The following is an 18,556-nucleotide window of genomic DNA, read 5'->3' on the forward strand; positions in this document are numbered from 1 at the left end:
GGTGAAAAGTTTTTCCACTGTGTTCTGTTACAAGCTTCAATTTAATCCCTTAACTAACAAAGTTTTTACATTTTTAGTACACATGAAAATATGAGGTTGATTAGAAAGTTAATATATATGTCCTCATGTATATTTAAAATATCTGTATGTAGTTATTTTTAGAGGGAAGGGAGTGGGTAAAGATTGTACAAGTAATAGTTAAAACGAAGACCTTATACTGTTGTCTTATGGTGTTAGACCTTACTAGAATGTAAACTCTTTACAAGGATGTACATGAACTTTAGTTGTAATCCATAAGTAAACATTGGACCTATGAGTTAGCAGTTCAGTTAACTGCATTTTTGTAGAAGTGAGTGCTTTCATGTATTCTGATTTTAAATGCTTACCTGGTTGAGAGCCAGAATAAGTTGCAATTACACAAAGCAACATGGGGGACAAAGAAACATTGCAGAATTGGCAGGGATAAATGACAATATAGGGGAAAGACTTAAGATGTAAGGAAACACAAAGGGAAAAGAAAGGAGGTAGTTTGAAGGATGCCTTATCTAGGGCTTATTTGGTTTGGTTTTTAGAGACTGCAGGCCTGGATCTAGTTTATCTCTGCTTTCATTAAAGCTACGTAGAACATCTTTCTGCAGTGTCAATGTTATAGGACAGTAAGTAGTATAAACATATTTATAGTCATTCAGGTAACAGATTTTACTAAATGCCCACTGCAGCCAGGTTATGTGTTAGACCCAGGGGGAAGTGGGAAAGGCAGAGGGAGTGAGGAATGGGCTGAGAAAGGCATCTTAGAGAAAGTGAAACATAAACTGAGAACTGAAGAATGAGTAGAAAGTAGCCTGAAAAGCAGAGAGAGAAGCAGTACAAGTCAGGAGGAGGAAACAAGTATGATACAAGACAAAGGACCTTATAAACCACATTGAGGGAATTGACAGGATGCTAAATACAAGGGGAAGCTGAATGACATGATCTCATTGACATTTTGCAAGAATCATGCTGGTAGGGAGGCTGGAAAATGGACTGTACAAGGGCAAGCTTAGTGGAAATGACCAGTTAGAACCTTCTTGCATTAATAATGGTGAAAGATGGGAGTGGGGGGTTTTGGGATAGAGTAGCAGAGGTAGTGCCTATGGAGATGGATAGATAAAGAAATGAGATGGATTCATCAGATTATTTAGGAAGCCTAGTAGACAAGACATGATTAATTGGATGTCGGGTTGAGGAAGAAGGAAGATTTTCAGGTTTTCCTGGTGTGGATACTTAGGTAGATGCTGGTATGTAAAATAGGGAAGTGGGGAAAATGCCGGTTTTTGAGAAAGGTAGTGGAGATCATGAGTTCAGTTTTAGACATAGTGAGTTGGTGTTTGAATCAGGAGTAGCTGTTTCTTCTGTTTCTGTCTACGCTTACCAATACTTCTGGCCACCAAATGTGAGTTTTCCCCCCATACCTAGCAATTCCCTAATTCTCTACAGACACCAAGTGGGTGTCCTACAATTCAATTCACTTCTGACACTATGCACCTGGAGTTAGCATCAGATCCCACAGGTTAAGGGCTCAGTCCCACAACACTGCCCCCCACTACTTAAGCTGCCAGTCACAAGCAGTGGGTCCTCAGGTTGCCCAGAACTTCTGTCTGACTTGGCTACAAATCGAGGGTTACCATGACCCTGCCTTCGAGTTCAATAATTTGCTAGAAGGCTCACAGAACTCAGGGAAATGGTTTATTTACTAGATTACTGGCTTATTGTAAAATTCTGTAGCTTAGGAATAGCAGATGGAGGAGATGCGCAGAGCAAGGTATGTGGGAAGGGGAACGGAGCTACCATGCTGTCTCTGAATGCACCAGTACTTACGAGTGCTCACCAACCCGGAAGCTCTTTGAACCCCGACATATAGACACTTTGTTATGGGGGCTTCATTACATAAGTGCAATTGATTAAATAATTGGCCATTAATGATTAGTGCATCTTCCAGCCCCTCTCACCTCCCCACGTTTCGGGGTAGAAGCTGTCATTTCCAACCTTATCACGTGTTTCGTTCCCTCTGGTAACCAGCTGTCCATCTTTAGGGGTTTTCCAAAAGTCACTTCATTAACCTCAGCTCTAGCTTGGTTGAAAGGAGATTGTTATGAATAATAAAAGATACTCCTTTCATCTTTATATCACTTACCACTTAGGAAATTTCAGAAATTTTAGGAGCTCTGTGCCAGGAATGGGAAGAAGACCAAATATATATTTCTTACTATAAATCATGATATCACAGTATCTGTTAGATATCTAAGTATAATTATTCAGGTAGTTGGACCTAAAAGTTTAGAACAGAAAAGTGGCTTTTGTTTGTTTCCATCAGGGAGAGCGAAGGGAAAAGGGCTTATAGAGAGTTTGATCAGGGAAAGAAGGCATAATTGATAGAACAAAGCCTCTTCTGGTAGACTGATACTCATGAGACTGGTTTATTAATCAATGAGAAGTGTAAGTGGCATATTGGCTATTCATGTTCACTGCATACTCTTCCTATCAGCAAACTGACAAGATAATTCAGAAGACAATCAGTATATCATTTGAGCAAAGCAGTAGAAAGAAAGTCAGATGGGCTCATTGGCTAGTGTCATGATGATCTGTGGTGGTCATTTGCATGTGAACTGCCTACAGAAGATTGCTGTAAGAGTCATTTTGAGGAGAGGGGATCATTTTACTCTAAGTAGAATTCTGAAATACTTGGCATTTTTATCAAGTTCTAATGAATTTTGCCCTTTTTGGAAAGAGTATACAGTTATGAGTGACGCCAACGAAATAATTTATAGGACTCTTTTTATCCTTATTTTTGTGCCTAAAAGAATAGAAAGTGGGTTTATTCAAATGAGCAGTTTGACATTGTGTAAGCCTACTTTTTCTTTTTTCTTTTTTAAAGAAATGGCTGCAAGCAACTGACCTCACTAGAGAAGTGTACCAGCATTTAGCCCACTATGTACCCAAAATCTACTGCAGGGGTCCCAACCCTTATCCACAGAAGGAAGACATGCTGGCACAGCATCTTTTGTTGGGACCAATGGAATGGTACCTTTGTGGTGAAGATCCTGCGTTTGGATTTCCAAAACTTGAGCAAGCAAACAAACCTTCTCATCTTTGTGGTCGTGTTTTTAAAGTAGGAGAACCTACATACTCTTGCAGGTAACATAGTGTAATTTTCTTTCTAAAAGCCTGTTTTTACCTTTTTTCCCCTGAAACCTTATGTTTTTGTTTTTAAATTAGGGAAATACATACATACTAAGAAGTGGACACAACAAATATGTATGGTCTCTTAACTAATAATGAAACAGATATTCATGTAATTATTTTCCAGGTCAAGAAATAGAACATCATCAGCATTCCAGCAAACCACTGTGTGCTTTCTCCCTCCCCTGTAATTAACTGCTGCCCTGGCTCTTGTAATAATAACTTCTTTGCTTTTCTTGTTAGTTTCTTTAGTTCCGGTGTCTCTTACTAATGTTCAAGGTATCTCACATTTGGCCAGTTGGATCCCTATCACACTAGCATCGTCCTTTGCACATTGCTGCCTTAGTTTTTGAGTGCTTCTTTGCTTTCTGGCACAAGATGTCCACAGCTCACTTTGTACTTAACTCCGATCCACATGTAGAATCAGCCATTTCTACCAGGAGTTTCATTTAAGGTAGGAATGGTAGTTAGAAACCATTATCTGGGTGCTCTATGTACTTACTTGCCAAGGATAACTTTACCTTTTTTTTTTTTGTTATTTCTTGTTGAGAACTGAGTGTACAAGTAGAAGATGGAGAGGAAAGTGTCCTATTTCCTTTAAGACCATCTATTCCTATTTCACAGAACTAGTCGTTGTCAACAGTTTCCTATGTATCCTTCCAGAAATTTCCTCTGCATATGCAGGCCCATATATATGGCTATCTTACACATATATGCAACCACACATACAAAAGGGAATATGTGTTATATATACTGGGCTAAATTTTCCTTTCTCTGTTTAACAAAATCTTGACTTCTGTCCATATCAGCTGATATTGCTAGATTAAATATTGCATTGTGTGATTGTACAATTTGTAGAGGCATTATGTAACATTTTTTTCCTTAACACTTTTTCCTTAAAATCTAATGAATTCAATTTTGGTTAAGGACTGTAGCTGTCTATGGTTGTCTTTATAAGCATGGTCAGAATACCAATGGAGATCTTTTTATGTTTTGAAATACTGTTCTAGTTTTTTGTTTGTCTTTATAAAAACTTCTTTGAGTTCTCTATTGATATTGGAAACAATAAATCTACTTCATGATGTACAGATGAGGAAATTGAGATACACTTGTTCCAGTAATGTCCTTTTGTAGCAAAGGGATCCAGTTCCAACACTTGTATTTGAATGTTGTATCTTTTCATTTTCAGTCTGGAATGTTTTCTCAGGGTTTTTTTTCCATGATCTTGATACTTTTGAAGATTACCAGCCAGTTATTTTTTAAATGTCTGCCCGTTTGGTCTATCTGATTCACTTTATGATTGGACTCAGGTTGCATCTTTCACGGGAATATCATAGAACTCACATGTTTTCATTATACCTTACCAAGTGGTATGTGATTTTGATTTGTTTGATAGATGGTGATGTTAGTTTTGATCACTTGATTAAGGTGATGTCTACAAGACTTCTCTACTGTGAAGTTACTCTTTTACTCTTTATAATCAATAAGTATTTTGTGGGGAGGTACTCTAAGCTACTAAATATCCTGTTCCCTATCACACATTCAATTTATTCATTTGTTTATATCAGTATGTATTCATGGAGGCCCATTATTCCTGTGCTCGAATAGTTCTAGCTTTGACTCTTGGGAGTCCCTTCAGGCTTTGTTATTTTCATGTCCTCATCATTCTTTGAACAATTCCTTGTTCCATCAGAGATGTTTAGGGCACGTCTTGGACTTTCCTCTGCTCTAGACCTGAAATTAATCATTTCTCTAAGGAGCCTGGTTCCATTTTAGTAGAGATTAGTGTTAAGAAATAAGATACTAGGTGTGCTTGTTGCTATTGGTATGTCACTAATTCCAGGCCCTCTCAGTGGATCTATATTTTATATCTGTCTATAGATAACATACTGAAAGAAATATTGAAAACCAGGCATTTACAATAATCTCTCCAGTTCCAATCCAATACCACAGGCTTCTCTCGTTTTCTCCCTTTGCATATTTGTAACTTCTCTGATGAATCTGCTTCTCATTATCCTAAATATATTTACTTATTTGATCACTTCCTTCTGTGCAACCATTCTTTTGCTGCTGTGGCCATTGCCATCCAGCTCTGCATAATCACCCTCCTTCCCCCATTTGGGCTTCATATGCTATTCTGGGCTATGGTGGCCTTCCTCCACCCTTGTTAGGGCAGATCTAAAAGAAGAAGTCTTACTTTAAGATGCATGGTCATGGGGGCTCAGTTGGTTAAGCATCTGACTCTTGATTTTGGCACAGGTAATGATCTCACAGTTCTGTGAGTTTGAGCCCCTGCATCGGGCTCTGCACTAACAGTTCAGAACCTCTCCCCCTCTTTCTCTGCCCTTCCCCCTCTCTCGTGCATGCATGCTCTCTCTCTCAAAATAAATAAACTAAAAAAAAAAAAAAAAGATGCATGGTCATGGCCCTTGTGCTAAATCAGCTGGGTGTCTCTCTTGACTGAAACTCCACAGTCCTCTAGCACTGCTTACTGGACCTCAAGTATCTCTGTGCCACTTTTGATTCCATAGTGGCCATTCTCTGGTAAACTTGGAGACAAGTCTGGTAAATAAACTCTGCATGTGCAGCCCAGCCCTTAGCCAAGAACTCATCCACAGGTGACCCCCACATACACTTCTGTCCCTTCCTGGTTACTTGATCTGCACATATTGCCTCTCTGGTACCCTGACTCAAGGCTGCTATCTGTTTTATCTGCTCCAAACATTGATCTAGTCTCAGCTCAGTGGGACCTTCCTGCAACACTTAGATTCTAGCTCACTGTGCCACAGGTGGGAATTCACACCCTGAGTGGGAGATCCTCATGTATTCATATGGTTTTGTGCTTGTGTACAGTAGGAGTCTGGTTCTGTTACAACCGGAAGTGAACGTCCCAATATTTATTTTAACAAAGAAAGTTGCTTATGTTTGTTGAACACCTTCTAGGTGCCAGATTTAATGCCAAGTACTTCATGTAAAGTTACGTTTAATCCTTCCATAAACTTCTGAGATAATATCCCTGAGGAAACTGAGGCTCAGAGTGGTTAAGTGACTTAACCTGCAGTCATAAACCAGGTAGTTTTGCTTTTTCATATTTTTAGGAAAAAAAAAAAAAAAAACCCAGCCCTTTTTGTGGTCATTCTCCTGGCCCCTGAAACTCAGAAATCTGGGAACTACTACTAGCAGTAGTAGTAATTACCCAGTAAGGCTCTTGTTTCCTAAGCAGAAAATCAAGTTACATTCCAGTACTGTCTTCTGTACTACAAAGTACGGCAAAGAATAGTAAATAAAAATATTTGGGCTGGAGACAGAGCTTTTGGTGACAGTATTGTGAACTTGGCCTGAATCCTTTACTCCCTCATTATCCTTGGTTAGACTAGTCTGTAAGGTACTCTTTCCTGATGAGAGATGTTTGGCACTTACAAAAGTCTCATGCGTATTAGATGCTCAGCAAATACTTGTTGAGGAAATGTCTATTACGTTGTTCAAAGTACGGAGGACAGTTTTAAAGGTATTAATTTGCTATTCCTATGTGAGTTAAATTGCTTGAGTATTTCTAATTTTTGCCCATTTCCATACCTGTCCAGTGGCAATATCCTGTTTATCGTAAGCCAGCTACTTTGGGAGATGTTATTCGTGATTCTGTACAAAAAATCCTTCCCACTCGAGATTTTTAACTTCAAATATTCAGTTATACCCAGCCAATTAATTAATAGGGCAGCTGGTGCTACATGTACACAACACATTGATCTCTCTTATGAATTTATTGCCATCTCATTTAATCTTCTAACCATAGGCACAGTGTTCAGGAATTTTGTTAGTCCCAGGAATTTCATATATGTCTGTGTGGGTCCATCCAGAGGAGAAGAGGTTAGGTACAGGTTTGAATGCTTTATATGGAGGCCTTCATTAAATTGTCAAGAGTTCTGGATCTTCCATTAACAGAAGATCAAGTAAGAAGTATCTTACTGTCTTTTTTTTTTTTTTAAATGTTTATTTGTTTTTGAGAGAGAGAGAGAGAGAGACAGAGACAGAGTGCGAATAGGGGACAGGTAGAGAGAAAGGGAGACACAGAATCCGAAGCAGGCTCCAGGCTCTAGGCTCTGAGCTGTCAGCACAGAGCCTGACGTGGGTCTCAAACCCACAAGAAGTAGGACACTTAATTGGCTGAGCCACCCAGGCGCCCTGAAGTCAATTTCTAAAAAGCAATAGCTGAGGCTGTTCTTTGTGTTTCTGTCCTTAATATACCCTTACTATACCCTTGACTCTCTTTAGATGTCAACAAAGTACAAATTTTCTCCTCACAACATGAGGTGTTCTCCTACTGATGGTGCCTTCCTTTTCATTGATCATATATATCCTCTAACTATACAGTTAGAATATCCAGAACTGGGATGAATAGATTAACCTAAACCGTCACACTGTAGTGAAATGAATTTAAGCATCCGACTCTTGATTTCAGCTCAGTTCATGGTCTTGCAGTGTGTGAGTTCTAGCCCAGCATCGGGCTCTGTGCTGATGGTGCAGAGCTTGCTTGGGATTGTGTCTCCCCCTCTCTCTGCCCCTCCCCTGCTTGCTCTCTCTTTTTCTCTCAAAATAAATAAATAAACATTAGAAAAAAATTTTTGTAATAATAGACACAAAACATACATTTGGCTGTATCTTTCCAAAGGTACAAAAGTGTATGCCGTGAAAAATAACCTTCCTTCTCCATCCCTTAATTTCCCCGTTTTCTTATCCAGAAGTGATCACTGCTAGTAGTTTCTGTGTATTCTTCCCGATGCAAAGCATTTATATATTATTCAGTAAACGCTAGAATATGACATAAACTGTTTCCACCTTGCTTATCTTATTTAAAATTTGTCCTTAAAATTGTTATATAATATTATATAGAGAGAGAACATGCTCACTTATGTTTTTAATGGCTGATTATTATTGAATGAATATCCTATCCTTTACTTACTAGCCTTCTATTAGTAGACGTTTCGGTTGTTTCTAGTATTATAAATAATACTGCACTGAATATCTTTGTATGTCTTTGTGCATATATAGATGTAGATCCACAGGATACATTCCTAAAAGTAAAATTTCTAGGTCAAAGGATGGATACATTTATTTCTCTTTTCAGACCAGCAGTAAAAACTGGAGACGAAATGAAAAGGAGATGATGTGCTAGTTTGAGGAAGAGAATCAATATGAGGGACAAACAACAGAAACTACAATGGGTGTGTGTTGGGAAAGTTTGGAAAATCTGTCTTCTAGCTAGCCTTATAGGGAGAAGAAACCAGAAAGTACCGGCTAGAATGTGGCAACCAGAAAGAGGAGGCAGATTGGCCAGTTATCTGAACTGTGGAAGAAAGAAAGCAGCGTCTGGTGACCTGCATATAGACAGATAAGTAGCCTGGGGTGGGAGAGAAAAATTTAATCTATAAAGGGCCCTATAGGGCCTAAATTTGGACCACACTCTTAACGGCTCTTTCTAAACTTTGCTGTTACCTGAAGTTGGCCACACTCCGGGTTAAAGGCTCTGTCCTTCACAACAAGACTATCCAAGATACAACTGCAAGTTTAGAGATTCTCAGGGACACCCTCAATTCTGATCAGCTGGCTGCAAATTTTGGGTGTCTCCACAGACTAGATTGCATAATTCACTAGAACAACTCCTAGAACTGAGGAAAATGCTGTACTTAAGACTGAAGTTTTATCACAGCGAAAAGATACAAATCAGAATCAGCCAAAGAGATACATAGGCAAGATTTCTGAATGCAAAGCTTCTGTTGTCCTCAGGGGCACATTATTTTCCTGGCACATTAATGCATGACAGTACACAAACAGTATTGGCAACCAGGGAATCTCACCCAGGCCCTGGTGTCCAGAATTTTTATTGGAGTTTCATCAGGTAGGCATGACTAACCGAATCATTGCCCACAGGACTTAATGTCCAGCTCCACTTCCCTTCCCAGATGTAGGGCTAATATTACGTGGCTGAAAGCCCCAACCCTCCATTCATATGGTTTGTCTTTCTGGAATAGCCAGTCCCCACTCTGTGTCATTCATTAGTATAATAAACTATCCGGTGGGAGGGGCAGCATAGTAACAAAGATACTCCTATCACAGGGGAAATTCTAAGGATTTAGAGTTCCCTCCCAGGAACTAGGACAAAAGCCAGCCAAATTCTTTAATTCCACAGTTGTTGAGAAAGTAAATGAGATCCTTTGTGTATTGCTTTCCAATATTTTTAGCACAAGGTAAACTCTTAGTAAATGGCCATGCTGGGGTCCTGCGGATGAACGGCTCCTTGTTAGTCCCATGTCTCATGTATTCCTATAAAACCCAGTGCCCTGGTAAAATGACATGGAGCGTATCACTTGGAAAGATGAAATATAGTTATTGGAATTCTAGGTGAGTTTCTAAACTAGATCCTTGAGAGATAAAAGTGGTTTATGTGTATAGGATAGAGATTTTCTTAAACTAGAAAAAATGATATTCAGGAGTCTTTTATGTGTGGTTCGTAGGAAGGGGATTTGTGAAGGGATTTAGGTTGGTTTTTCTGCAGTTACTGGTTCATAATTTCTGAACTTGTGTAGGTCATAAATTATTTTTGTCAGAAGAAGCTATCTGTTGTCAGGCAGTAGGCTAATATTTATGATATTTGTCTGTACTTAGTTAGCTATTAGGAAAAGTATAGTCAAATTTAACACTTGTTGGGGCACCTGGGTGGCTCAGTCAGTTGAGCGTCCAACTCTGGCTCTGGTCATAATCTCACCGTTCGTGGATTTGAGCCCCACATTGGGGCTCACCACTGTCAGGACAGAGCCGCTTCAGATCCTCAGTCCCCCTCTCGCTGCCCCTTTCCCACTTGCACTCTCTCTCAAAAATAAATAAACATTAGAAAAAAATTTTAACACTTGTTATTCCTTTCTAAATAGAGATGGTTGTTCTTTTTTTTTTTTTTTAACGTTTTATTTATTTTTGAGACAGAGAGAGACAGAGCATGAACGGGGGAGGGGCAGAGAGATAGGGAGACACAGAATCAGAAGCAGGCTCCGAGCCATCAGTCCAGAGCCCGACGCGAGGCTCGAACTCCCGGACCGTGAGATCGTGACCTGAGCTGAAGTCGGACGCTTAACCGACTGAGCCACCCAGGCGCCCCTAGAGATGGTTGTTCTTAGAGGCAATAATCTTAGTGCTGATTTTGATCATAACTCTGTTTTGCCATTTGATAACCATTAAGAAAAATAAAATATTAGTAGAATATGAAATACTTAGTGTGGTATAAATTTTGAGTTTAACGCTTCTATTAGATGTAAAGAAGTTAGGTTTCATTCCATTGTTTTCTTTGTATAGTTAAATTGAGAACTTTTTTATTATTATTAGATTTTTATTTATTTAAGTAATCTCTACACCTGGCATGGGACTCAAACTCATGACCCCGAGATTGAGAGTTTCATGTTCATCTGAGTGAGTCAGCAGGAGGCCTGACAACATTTTACTTTATTTTTTTTAACTATTTAAAAACTTACTGCGTGAATGTTATAGATAACCAAAGGTTATGGTTGGGGGTTAATGCTCCCATGAGGAATATTCTTAGCATATGTTTCCAGGTAGTACCTTATGATGCTTTACTGTAAACTATTAAATGGTTTTGCTCAGGTTTAACTTTTTTTTTTTAACTCTGATTTTGTTGGTCTTGACAGATGAAGTTATGCTAAAACTACTAAAAACCCTACATTTTTGAAGACTTTATCCAAAATACATTACTCAGACTGTGTGACCCGTTTAGATCAGTGAGGGCAGTGAGTGGAGGGTTCTGCTCTGGTTAGTTGCTTAATAGCATGTTACATCTCCATAAACTTAGCATCATGCTTTTTAGGGTCCAGCACAGCAAGGGAAGAGTAGAGCCAGAGGGTCTTGCCCAGCAAAGAAATTGCACCAGCTCGGGATTAGCCACCCTGCCCATGTCCCTTTAGTAAGGACTAATCAGAAGGCCTCTCTGTCCAACTGTAAAACAGGGTGTCTGGAAGAGATGCAAACTCTGTGGCTGAACATTAGAAGTCTCTTCAATGATTTTTTAGGGCTATGGAGTTGTTTTTCCTTCCTCCCAGAGTAGTTATGATAAAATGAGGTAATCTATATAAATAAAGTACTTGCAGAACTATATTTATATATGTAAAAAAATTTTCAACCAAACACTGAGTCTTCAGATGAGTTACTGAGCCATGAGTAATACATCAAGCAGAGGGGTAAACATACTCTGTGTGGAAATATAAAGCTCTAATGTGGAAGAATGAACCTCTTATTTCTAGTAAGAAGAGTTTGTTTAGTTTCTTGGTTTTTTAAAAAACTTGAAAACTTGATCTCTTTTTAAAAAGTTGAGTTCTATTTTAAGACTTTCTTTTTGACGTGAATACTCCAGAGATTGAAATCAATGCTGTGTTAGTTTAAAAACTTTTAGTTACCTCTGGGGCGCCTGGGTGGCTCTCAGTCGGTTGAGCATCCAACTTTGGCTCAGGTCATGATCTCATGGTTTGTGGGTTCGAGCCCCATGTCAGGCTCTGTGCTGACAACTCAGCCTGAAGCCTACTTCGGATTCTGTCTCTCTCTGTCTCTGTCTCTCTCTGTCTCTGTCTCTCTCTGTCTCTCACCCCCGCCCCCACCCCCCCCCGCCGTTTGTGCTCTCTCTTGAAAATAAATAAATAAACATTAAAAAATATGTATATATTAGGGGTGCCTGGGTGGCTCAGTCGTTTGAGTGTCCAACTTTGGCTCAGGTCATGATCTCACATCTTGCAGGTTCGAGCCTCGCATCAAGCTCTGTGCTGACAGCTCAGAGCCTGGAGCCTGCTTCAGATTCTGTGTCTCCCTCCCTCCCTCTCTCTCTCTCTCTCTCTCTCTCTCTGCTCCTCCCCCGCTCTCACTCTTTCTCTCCCCCCAAAATAAAATAAAATAAACATTTAAAACGATTAAAATATATATACAATATACATATAACATATATATTATACATAATACATGTAATATATGTTATATGTATTTATATATAATATATATAACATTATAGTATATATATGATTTACATATATAACTTACACATATACATGTTATATATAACATATATATTTACATAATATATAATATATGTTATATATGACATGTATTATATATTATACATATTATATATAATACATATTTTATATATAATACATGTTATATATGTATAACGTATTCTATAAATTATATATATTAGTTATCTCTAATTATGGATATGCAACAGGAATGAAATTATACTGTATATATTGCAGTTGTGGCTTTTTTTCCATTTAACAATTTGTCTTGGAGATCGTTCTCTGACAGTATATATAAATCATCATTCTTTTAAATGCTGTATTTTGATAGTAAGTTCAGGCCATAATTTATTTGATTGCTCTGTTAATGAAATTAGAAATGGGTACTTCGAGGGCTTTTTCCTATAATAAACTAGAGTGCAAAAAACACTCTGTACATATTTGTACACATCTCTTTTTACACGTCTCAGTATTTTTCTTTTAAGTTTATTTTTATTTATTTTGAGAGAGAGATAGCAAGTGGGGGTGGGGCAGGGAGAGAGGGAGACAGAACCCCAAGCAGGCTTTGTGCTGTCAGCACAGAGCCCGACATGGGGCTCAAACTCACAAACAGTGAGATTGTGACCTGAGCCGAAATCAAGAGTCAGACACTTAACCAACTGAGCTTCCCAGGTGCTCCTGTCTCAGTATTTTTCAAGGTAAATGCCTAGAAATAGAATTTCAATGCTGTGTGTTGTCACTGTGAGCTTCAGTATGTTGGAAATCCCCTTGTCTGCACTGCTCTCTCTGCCCTGGAAGATGACAGGGAGAGGGCAGTTGATATTTCCTAGGTAATTGAGATTCCTGTAGTTGTCTAAAAGGAGTCTTACATTCTTGGTTTACAGATTTGAGATCATTTTTGTTTACTGTTACCAGTTTGTTGCAGGATCAAACAGGAGTACCTGGCATATAATATCAACTTTATATGCATGCCTTTGTCTAGATGTTAGGAAATAGTAGAACTATGACTGGATTACTATGGGCTGATCCTTTCAGGTAAGGAAAATCAGATTTATATCACTAGAATTTTCCTCTTTGTACCCAATTGAGTTCTTTTTTTTTTTAAAGGGAAAATTTGTATATTTCAAAAGGCACAAATCTTAATTGTACATTTTTGATAATAGTTAACCTCATGTAACTCACATCCCTTCAAGATAGATTTCCTTCTGACTAGAAATTTCCTTCTTAGTAGCTCTAGCCCCTAGGTGACCACTATTCTGATAATTTCAACTTAGATTAGTTTTACCTGTTATAGAACTTCATAAAAATGAAATCACTCTTTTGTGCCTGGTTTTACTCACATAATATCTATCAGATTTATCCACGTGGTTATGATTACTGGAAATTGGGTTTCATTTTAATTGCTGAGTAGTAGTCCATTGTATGAATGTACTATAGTTGCCCATAATCCATTGTCCTATAGGTAAACATTTTAGGTTGTTTCCAGTTTGAGGCTATCATGAATAAAGAAAGCCTCTATGACCTTTTTTTTTTTTTTAACAATTCTATTTTTTTAGTGAAAAAAAATTTTAATTTAAAGGAAAGAAAATGGTAATTTATTTCATAAATCATATCAGTTTATGCCAGCGTTGTTTTAAATACAACATATTAAAGTACTAGGTGTTATTATCCTTTACTTAACTCTACTTCTGGTGTTTTAATATACCAAATAACATAAATCTTCCTCCATTAAAAATCTTCAGCTTTTGGGTTGTCTGGGTGGCTCAGTCAACCGTTGGACGTCTGACTTCGGCTCAGGTCAGGATCCCATGGTGTGGGTTTGAGCCTCGCATCCGCCTCTGTGTAGAGTCTGGAGCCTGTTTCGTATTCTGTCTGTCTGTCTGTCTGTCTCTCTCTCTCTCTCTCTCTCTCTCTCTCTGCCTCTCTCTGCCCCTCCCTGACTCGTGCTCTGTCTCTCTTAAAAATAAATAAACATTTAAAAAAAGTTTTTTTTAAATCTTCAGCTTTTTATGACACATTTTAGGGATATTAAGATACCATTAAAATAGACCTTTCTAGACAGTAATCTAATACAGTGAACATTCTTAGCTGATACATTAATTGCTGGCTGTTACCATTTGCAAACAAGTATTTTTATGGACTTATGTTTAATTTTTCATGGATAAATCCTTAGGAGCAGAGTTGCTGGGTCAGAGGGCAAGTATATGTTGAACTTAAGAAACTTCCAAAACTTTTCTCTGAAATGGTTTTTTGTTCCCACCAGTGATGTCTGAAAGTTCCACTTGCTCCATATCCTCCCCAACATTTGATGTTGTCATTTTTTTAAATTTTTGCTATTCTGTGTAGTGGTATCTCATTATGCTTTTAATTATCCCTAATGACTAATGATGTTGGTGCAATTTTACACGTACTTATTGCTCATTCATCTAACTTCTAAAGTGTTTGTTCCAGTCTTTTGTCTATTTTTTATTGAACTGTTTGTCCTTTTATTATTGAGTTTTGGAGTTCTTTATATACTGCGGATACGAGTCCTTTTTGTCAGACATGTTTTGTGAGTAGTTTCTCCTAGCCTGTGACTTGTCTATATGGTGTCTTGATGACAGAAGTTTTTAATTGTGATGCCAGTTTACCAGTTTTTTTCTTTTTGAATGATTGTTTCCTATGTTTAAGAAATGTCTGCCTTCCCCCAGGTAGCAAAGATAGTCTGTCTGTGTTCTTCTCTAAGTTTTCTTTTATCGCTTTTCTATTGTAGATTTTATGTCTGGGTTTATGATCTGTCTCAGACTAATTTTTTATATGGCTTAAGGTAGGGGTTGAGCTGCATTTATTTATATGTGGATGTGCACTTGTTCCAGTACCACTTGTTATTTTCTCCTTTGAATTGCTTTCGTACCTTATCAAAATCCATTTGACCGGGGCACCTGGTGGCTTGGTCAGTTAAGCGTCTGACTTCGGCTCGGGTCACGATCTCACGGTCCGTGAGTTTGAGCCCTGCGTCGGGCTCTGTGCTGACAGCTCAGAGCCTGGAGCCTGTTTCAGATTCTGTGTCTCCCTCCCTCTCTGCTCCTCCCCTGTTCATGCTCTGTCTCTCTCTGTCTCAAAAATAAATAAATGTTAAAAAAAAACAAAAACAAAAACAAAAACCATTTGACCATATAAGTATGGGTCTATTTCAGAACACTCTAATCTACAGTAGCCCCTTTTTATCCACAAGGGATATATTCCAAGTCCCCCAGTGGATGCCTGAAACCATGCATAGTACCAAACCCTGTATATACTATGTTTTTTGCTGTACATACACACCTGTGATCAAGTTTAATTTATAAATTAGGCACCGTAACAGATTAACAGCAATAACTAATAACAAAGCAATGGTTATAACAGTATGCTGTATAAAAGTTATGTGAATGTGGTCTCTCTCAAAATATCTTCTTACAATGTATTCACCCTTTTGGTGATGATAATGAGATGATAAAATGCCTACATGATGAGATGAAGTTAGGGGAATGACATAAACATTATGAACCAGCTTTAGGCTATTTTTAGCCCTCTGACCATGCATCAGAAAGATGATCATCTGCTTCCAGACTATAGCTGACCACAGGTAACTAATTGCTGAAAGTGAAACTGCAGATAAGGGGGAGCTGCTGTAGTCCATTCGCTGAGATGGCTATTCTTACTGCAATAACCGCATTTTCTTGATCACCGTAGGTTTGTAGCTAGCCTTGAATTGGTTACTATAAATCTTAAATTTCTGTGCCTTTAAATTTTCTTTTGTCTATTTCAGGTCATTTGCACTTTGTGAATTTTAGAATTACAGTTTGTCAGTTGTTATTTTTAAGAAAGACTGCCTAGGTTATGATTAGGATTGTGTTTAATCTGTGGATCAGTTGGGGAGAATTGACGTTTTAACAATGAGGTTTGTAGTCCTTGAACATCATATTTCTCCACTTATTAAGGTCTTCTTTATATTTTAAAAAATTTTTTATTTATTTTTGAGAAAGAGAGACAGAGAGCATGAGTGGGGGAAGGGCAGGGAGAGAGGGAGACACAGAACTCCATCCAGTCTCTGAGCTGTCAACACAGAGCCCAGTGTGGGGCTTGAACTCATGAACTGTGAGATCATGACCTGAGCCGAAGTCAGATGCTTAACCAACTGAGCCACCCAGAAGCCCCTATTAAGGTCTTCTTTAATCTCTTTAGCAGTGTCTTATAGGATTTATGTAGAAGTTGTGCATGCTTTTGGTTATGTTTATTCCTAGGTATTTTATGGTGGTATATTTTTTTCTTAGTTTCCCATTTTTTTTCTGTGAGTATAAAGAAATACAGTTTGTTTCTGATAATTGAACTTATGTCTTGTAACCTTGCAAAATTGGCTTAGCAGTTTTTGTTGTTTTTTGTTCCTTAGGATTTTTATATAATCAGGTCATTTCTGAATGGGGACAGTTTTATTTTTTCCTTTCCAGCTTTTTATTTCTTTTTTGTGCCTTACTGCCTTGGTGAAAGTAGGACATTCTTGCCTTGTTCCCAGTCTTAGGGGATATATTCAGTCTTTCACTATTAAGTATAATGTTGGATATAGTTTTCTCTTACATACCCTTGATCTCATTGAAGAAGTTCCCTTCTATTTCTAGTTTGCAGAGTTTTTAAAAAATATTACAAATCACTATTGAATATTGTTCACTGCTTTTATGTTGCAGCTTTTGGGATTGTCATAGTTTTCCTTTTTTTTTTTTTTTAAAGGTTTATTTCGTTATTTTGGGGGAGGGGGGCAGAGAGAGAGGGGGAGAATCCCAAGGCTCCATGCTGTCAGCGCAGAGCCCACTGTGGGGCTCAGTCCCATGAACAGTGAGATAATGACCTGAGCCGAAACCAAGAGTCAGGTGCTTAACCAACTGAGCCACCCAGGCACCCCATTATAGTTTTCCTTTTTTATTTATTAGTGATTGCATTGATTGATTTTTCAAATGTTTTTTCATTACTGAGATAAGCAGAGCTTGATTATCATGTATTAACTTTCATATATTACTGGATTCAGTTTGCTAATGTTGTGTTGTCTGTCATTTTCTTGTAATGTCTTTGGTTTTGATATCAGAGTTAATGCTGGCCTTATAAAATGAATTAGGAAGTACTTTTTCTATACTTTCTGAAGAATCTATGTAAAATTGATATGATTTCTTGCTTAAATGTTTGATAGAATTTGCCAATAAAACAAACTGTCAAGGCCTGGTATTTTCTTTGAAGGAAGTTTTTGATAACAAATTTCTTTGATACTTTTTACAGTTATTCAGAACTTTATTTCATCTTGTATCAAGGAATGTGTTTCATTGTATAATGTTAAATTTATTGATACTAAAGTCATACATAATATTTGCTTATGCTGTTGATGTCTGTGGTATCTATAGTGAGGTCCTCTTTTTCATTCCTGATGTTAGTAATTTGTGTTTTTCTCTCTTCAATCAGATTGATGAATCTTTTCAAAGAATCTGACTTTTGCTTTGTTAATATTCTCTTTTATCTGTTCTGTTTCACTGATTTCTGCTCTTACTGTTACTCTTCTTTTTGCTTACTTTAGGTTTAATATGCTTATATTTTATTCTTTAATCTGTCAGTTATTTAGAAGTATATTGCTTAATTTCCAAATACTTGAAGCTTTTCTAGATACATTGTAACTGATTTCTAACACAAATGTTCTATAAGGTTTTGGTCTCGAAATTTATTGAGACTTGTTTTATAACTCAGTCTTGAATGTTCCATATGCACTTAAAAGTTGTGTTCTGCAGTTGTTGGATATAATATTCTATAAATGTCAATTAGGACAAGGTGATGGGTACTGCCATTCAGGTCTTCTATATGCTTATTTATTGATTTTTATTATGACTAGCTTTTTTATCAGTTACTGAGAAAGGGGTATTAAAATATTCAGATGTGATTGTGGACTTATTTATTTCTTCTGTCCATTTATGTTTCAGTTATCAACTCTTATTAGCCACACAGATATTTATAATTGCTGTGACTTCCTGATTATTGATCCTTTTGTCATTATGAATTGTCAGTATCCTTTATTAATTCTAGTAATATTCCTTGTTCCAGGTCTATTTTATCAGATGTCAATATAACCATTCCTACCTATCACAGCATATCCATTATACTTCTGGGGTTTTTTACTTTATTCTGTGGTTGCCCTAGAGTTTGCAGTATATATTTACAATCAATCCAAGTTTACTTTGTCTGAGAAAGTTTTTCTTGCTCCTTCACTTTTGAAGAATAATTTT

General features: G+C 37.6%; 1 protein-coding gene across 11 annotated transcripts in view; it reads left to right on the forward strand.

The window, feature by feature from the left end:
- Nucleotides 1-18,556, forward strand: part of UBR2 (ubiquitin protein ligase E3 component n-recognin 2) — a 124,036-nt gene that overhangs the window by 7,006 nt on the left and 98,474 nt on the right. For 10 of the 11 annotated variants that reach the window (XM_007085189.3, XM_007085188.3, XM_042986370.1 and 7 more), the window contains exon 2: nucleotides 2,915-3,174. In XM_007085189.3, the coding sequence (XP_007085251.2) occupies nucleotides 2,915-3,174 (260 nt within the window). Of the gene's footprint in view, nucleotides 1-2,914; nucleotides 3,175-18,556 lie in introns of those variants that run through there. The other variant, XM_042986373.1, reaches the window with a different exon arrangement.

This window comes from Panthera tigris, chromosome B2 (genome assembly GCF_018350195.1).
Source record: "Panthera tigris isolate Pti1 chromosome B2, P.tigris_Pti1_mat1.1, whole genome shotgun sequence".
Lineage (NCBI taxonomy): Eukaryota > Metazoa > Chordata > Mammalia > Carnivora > Felidae > Panthera > Panthera tigris.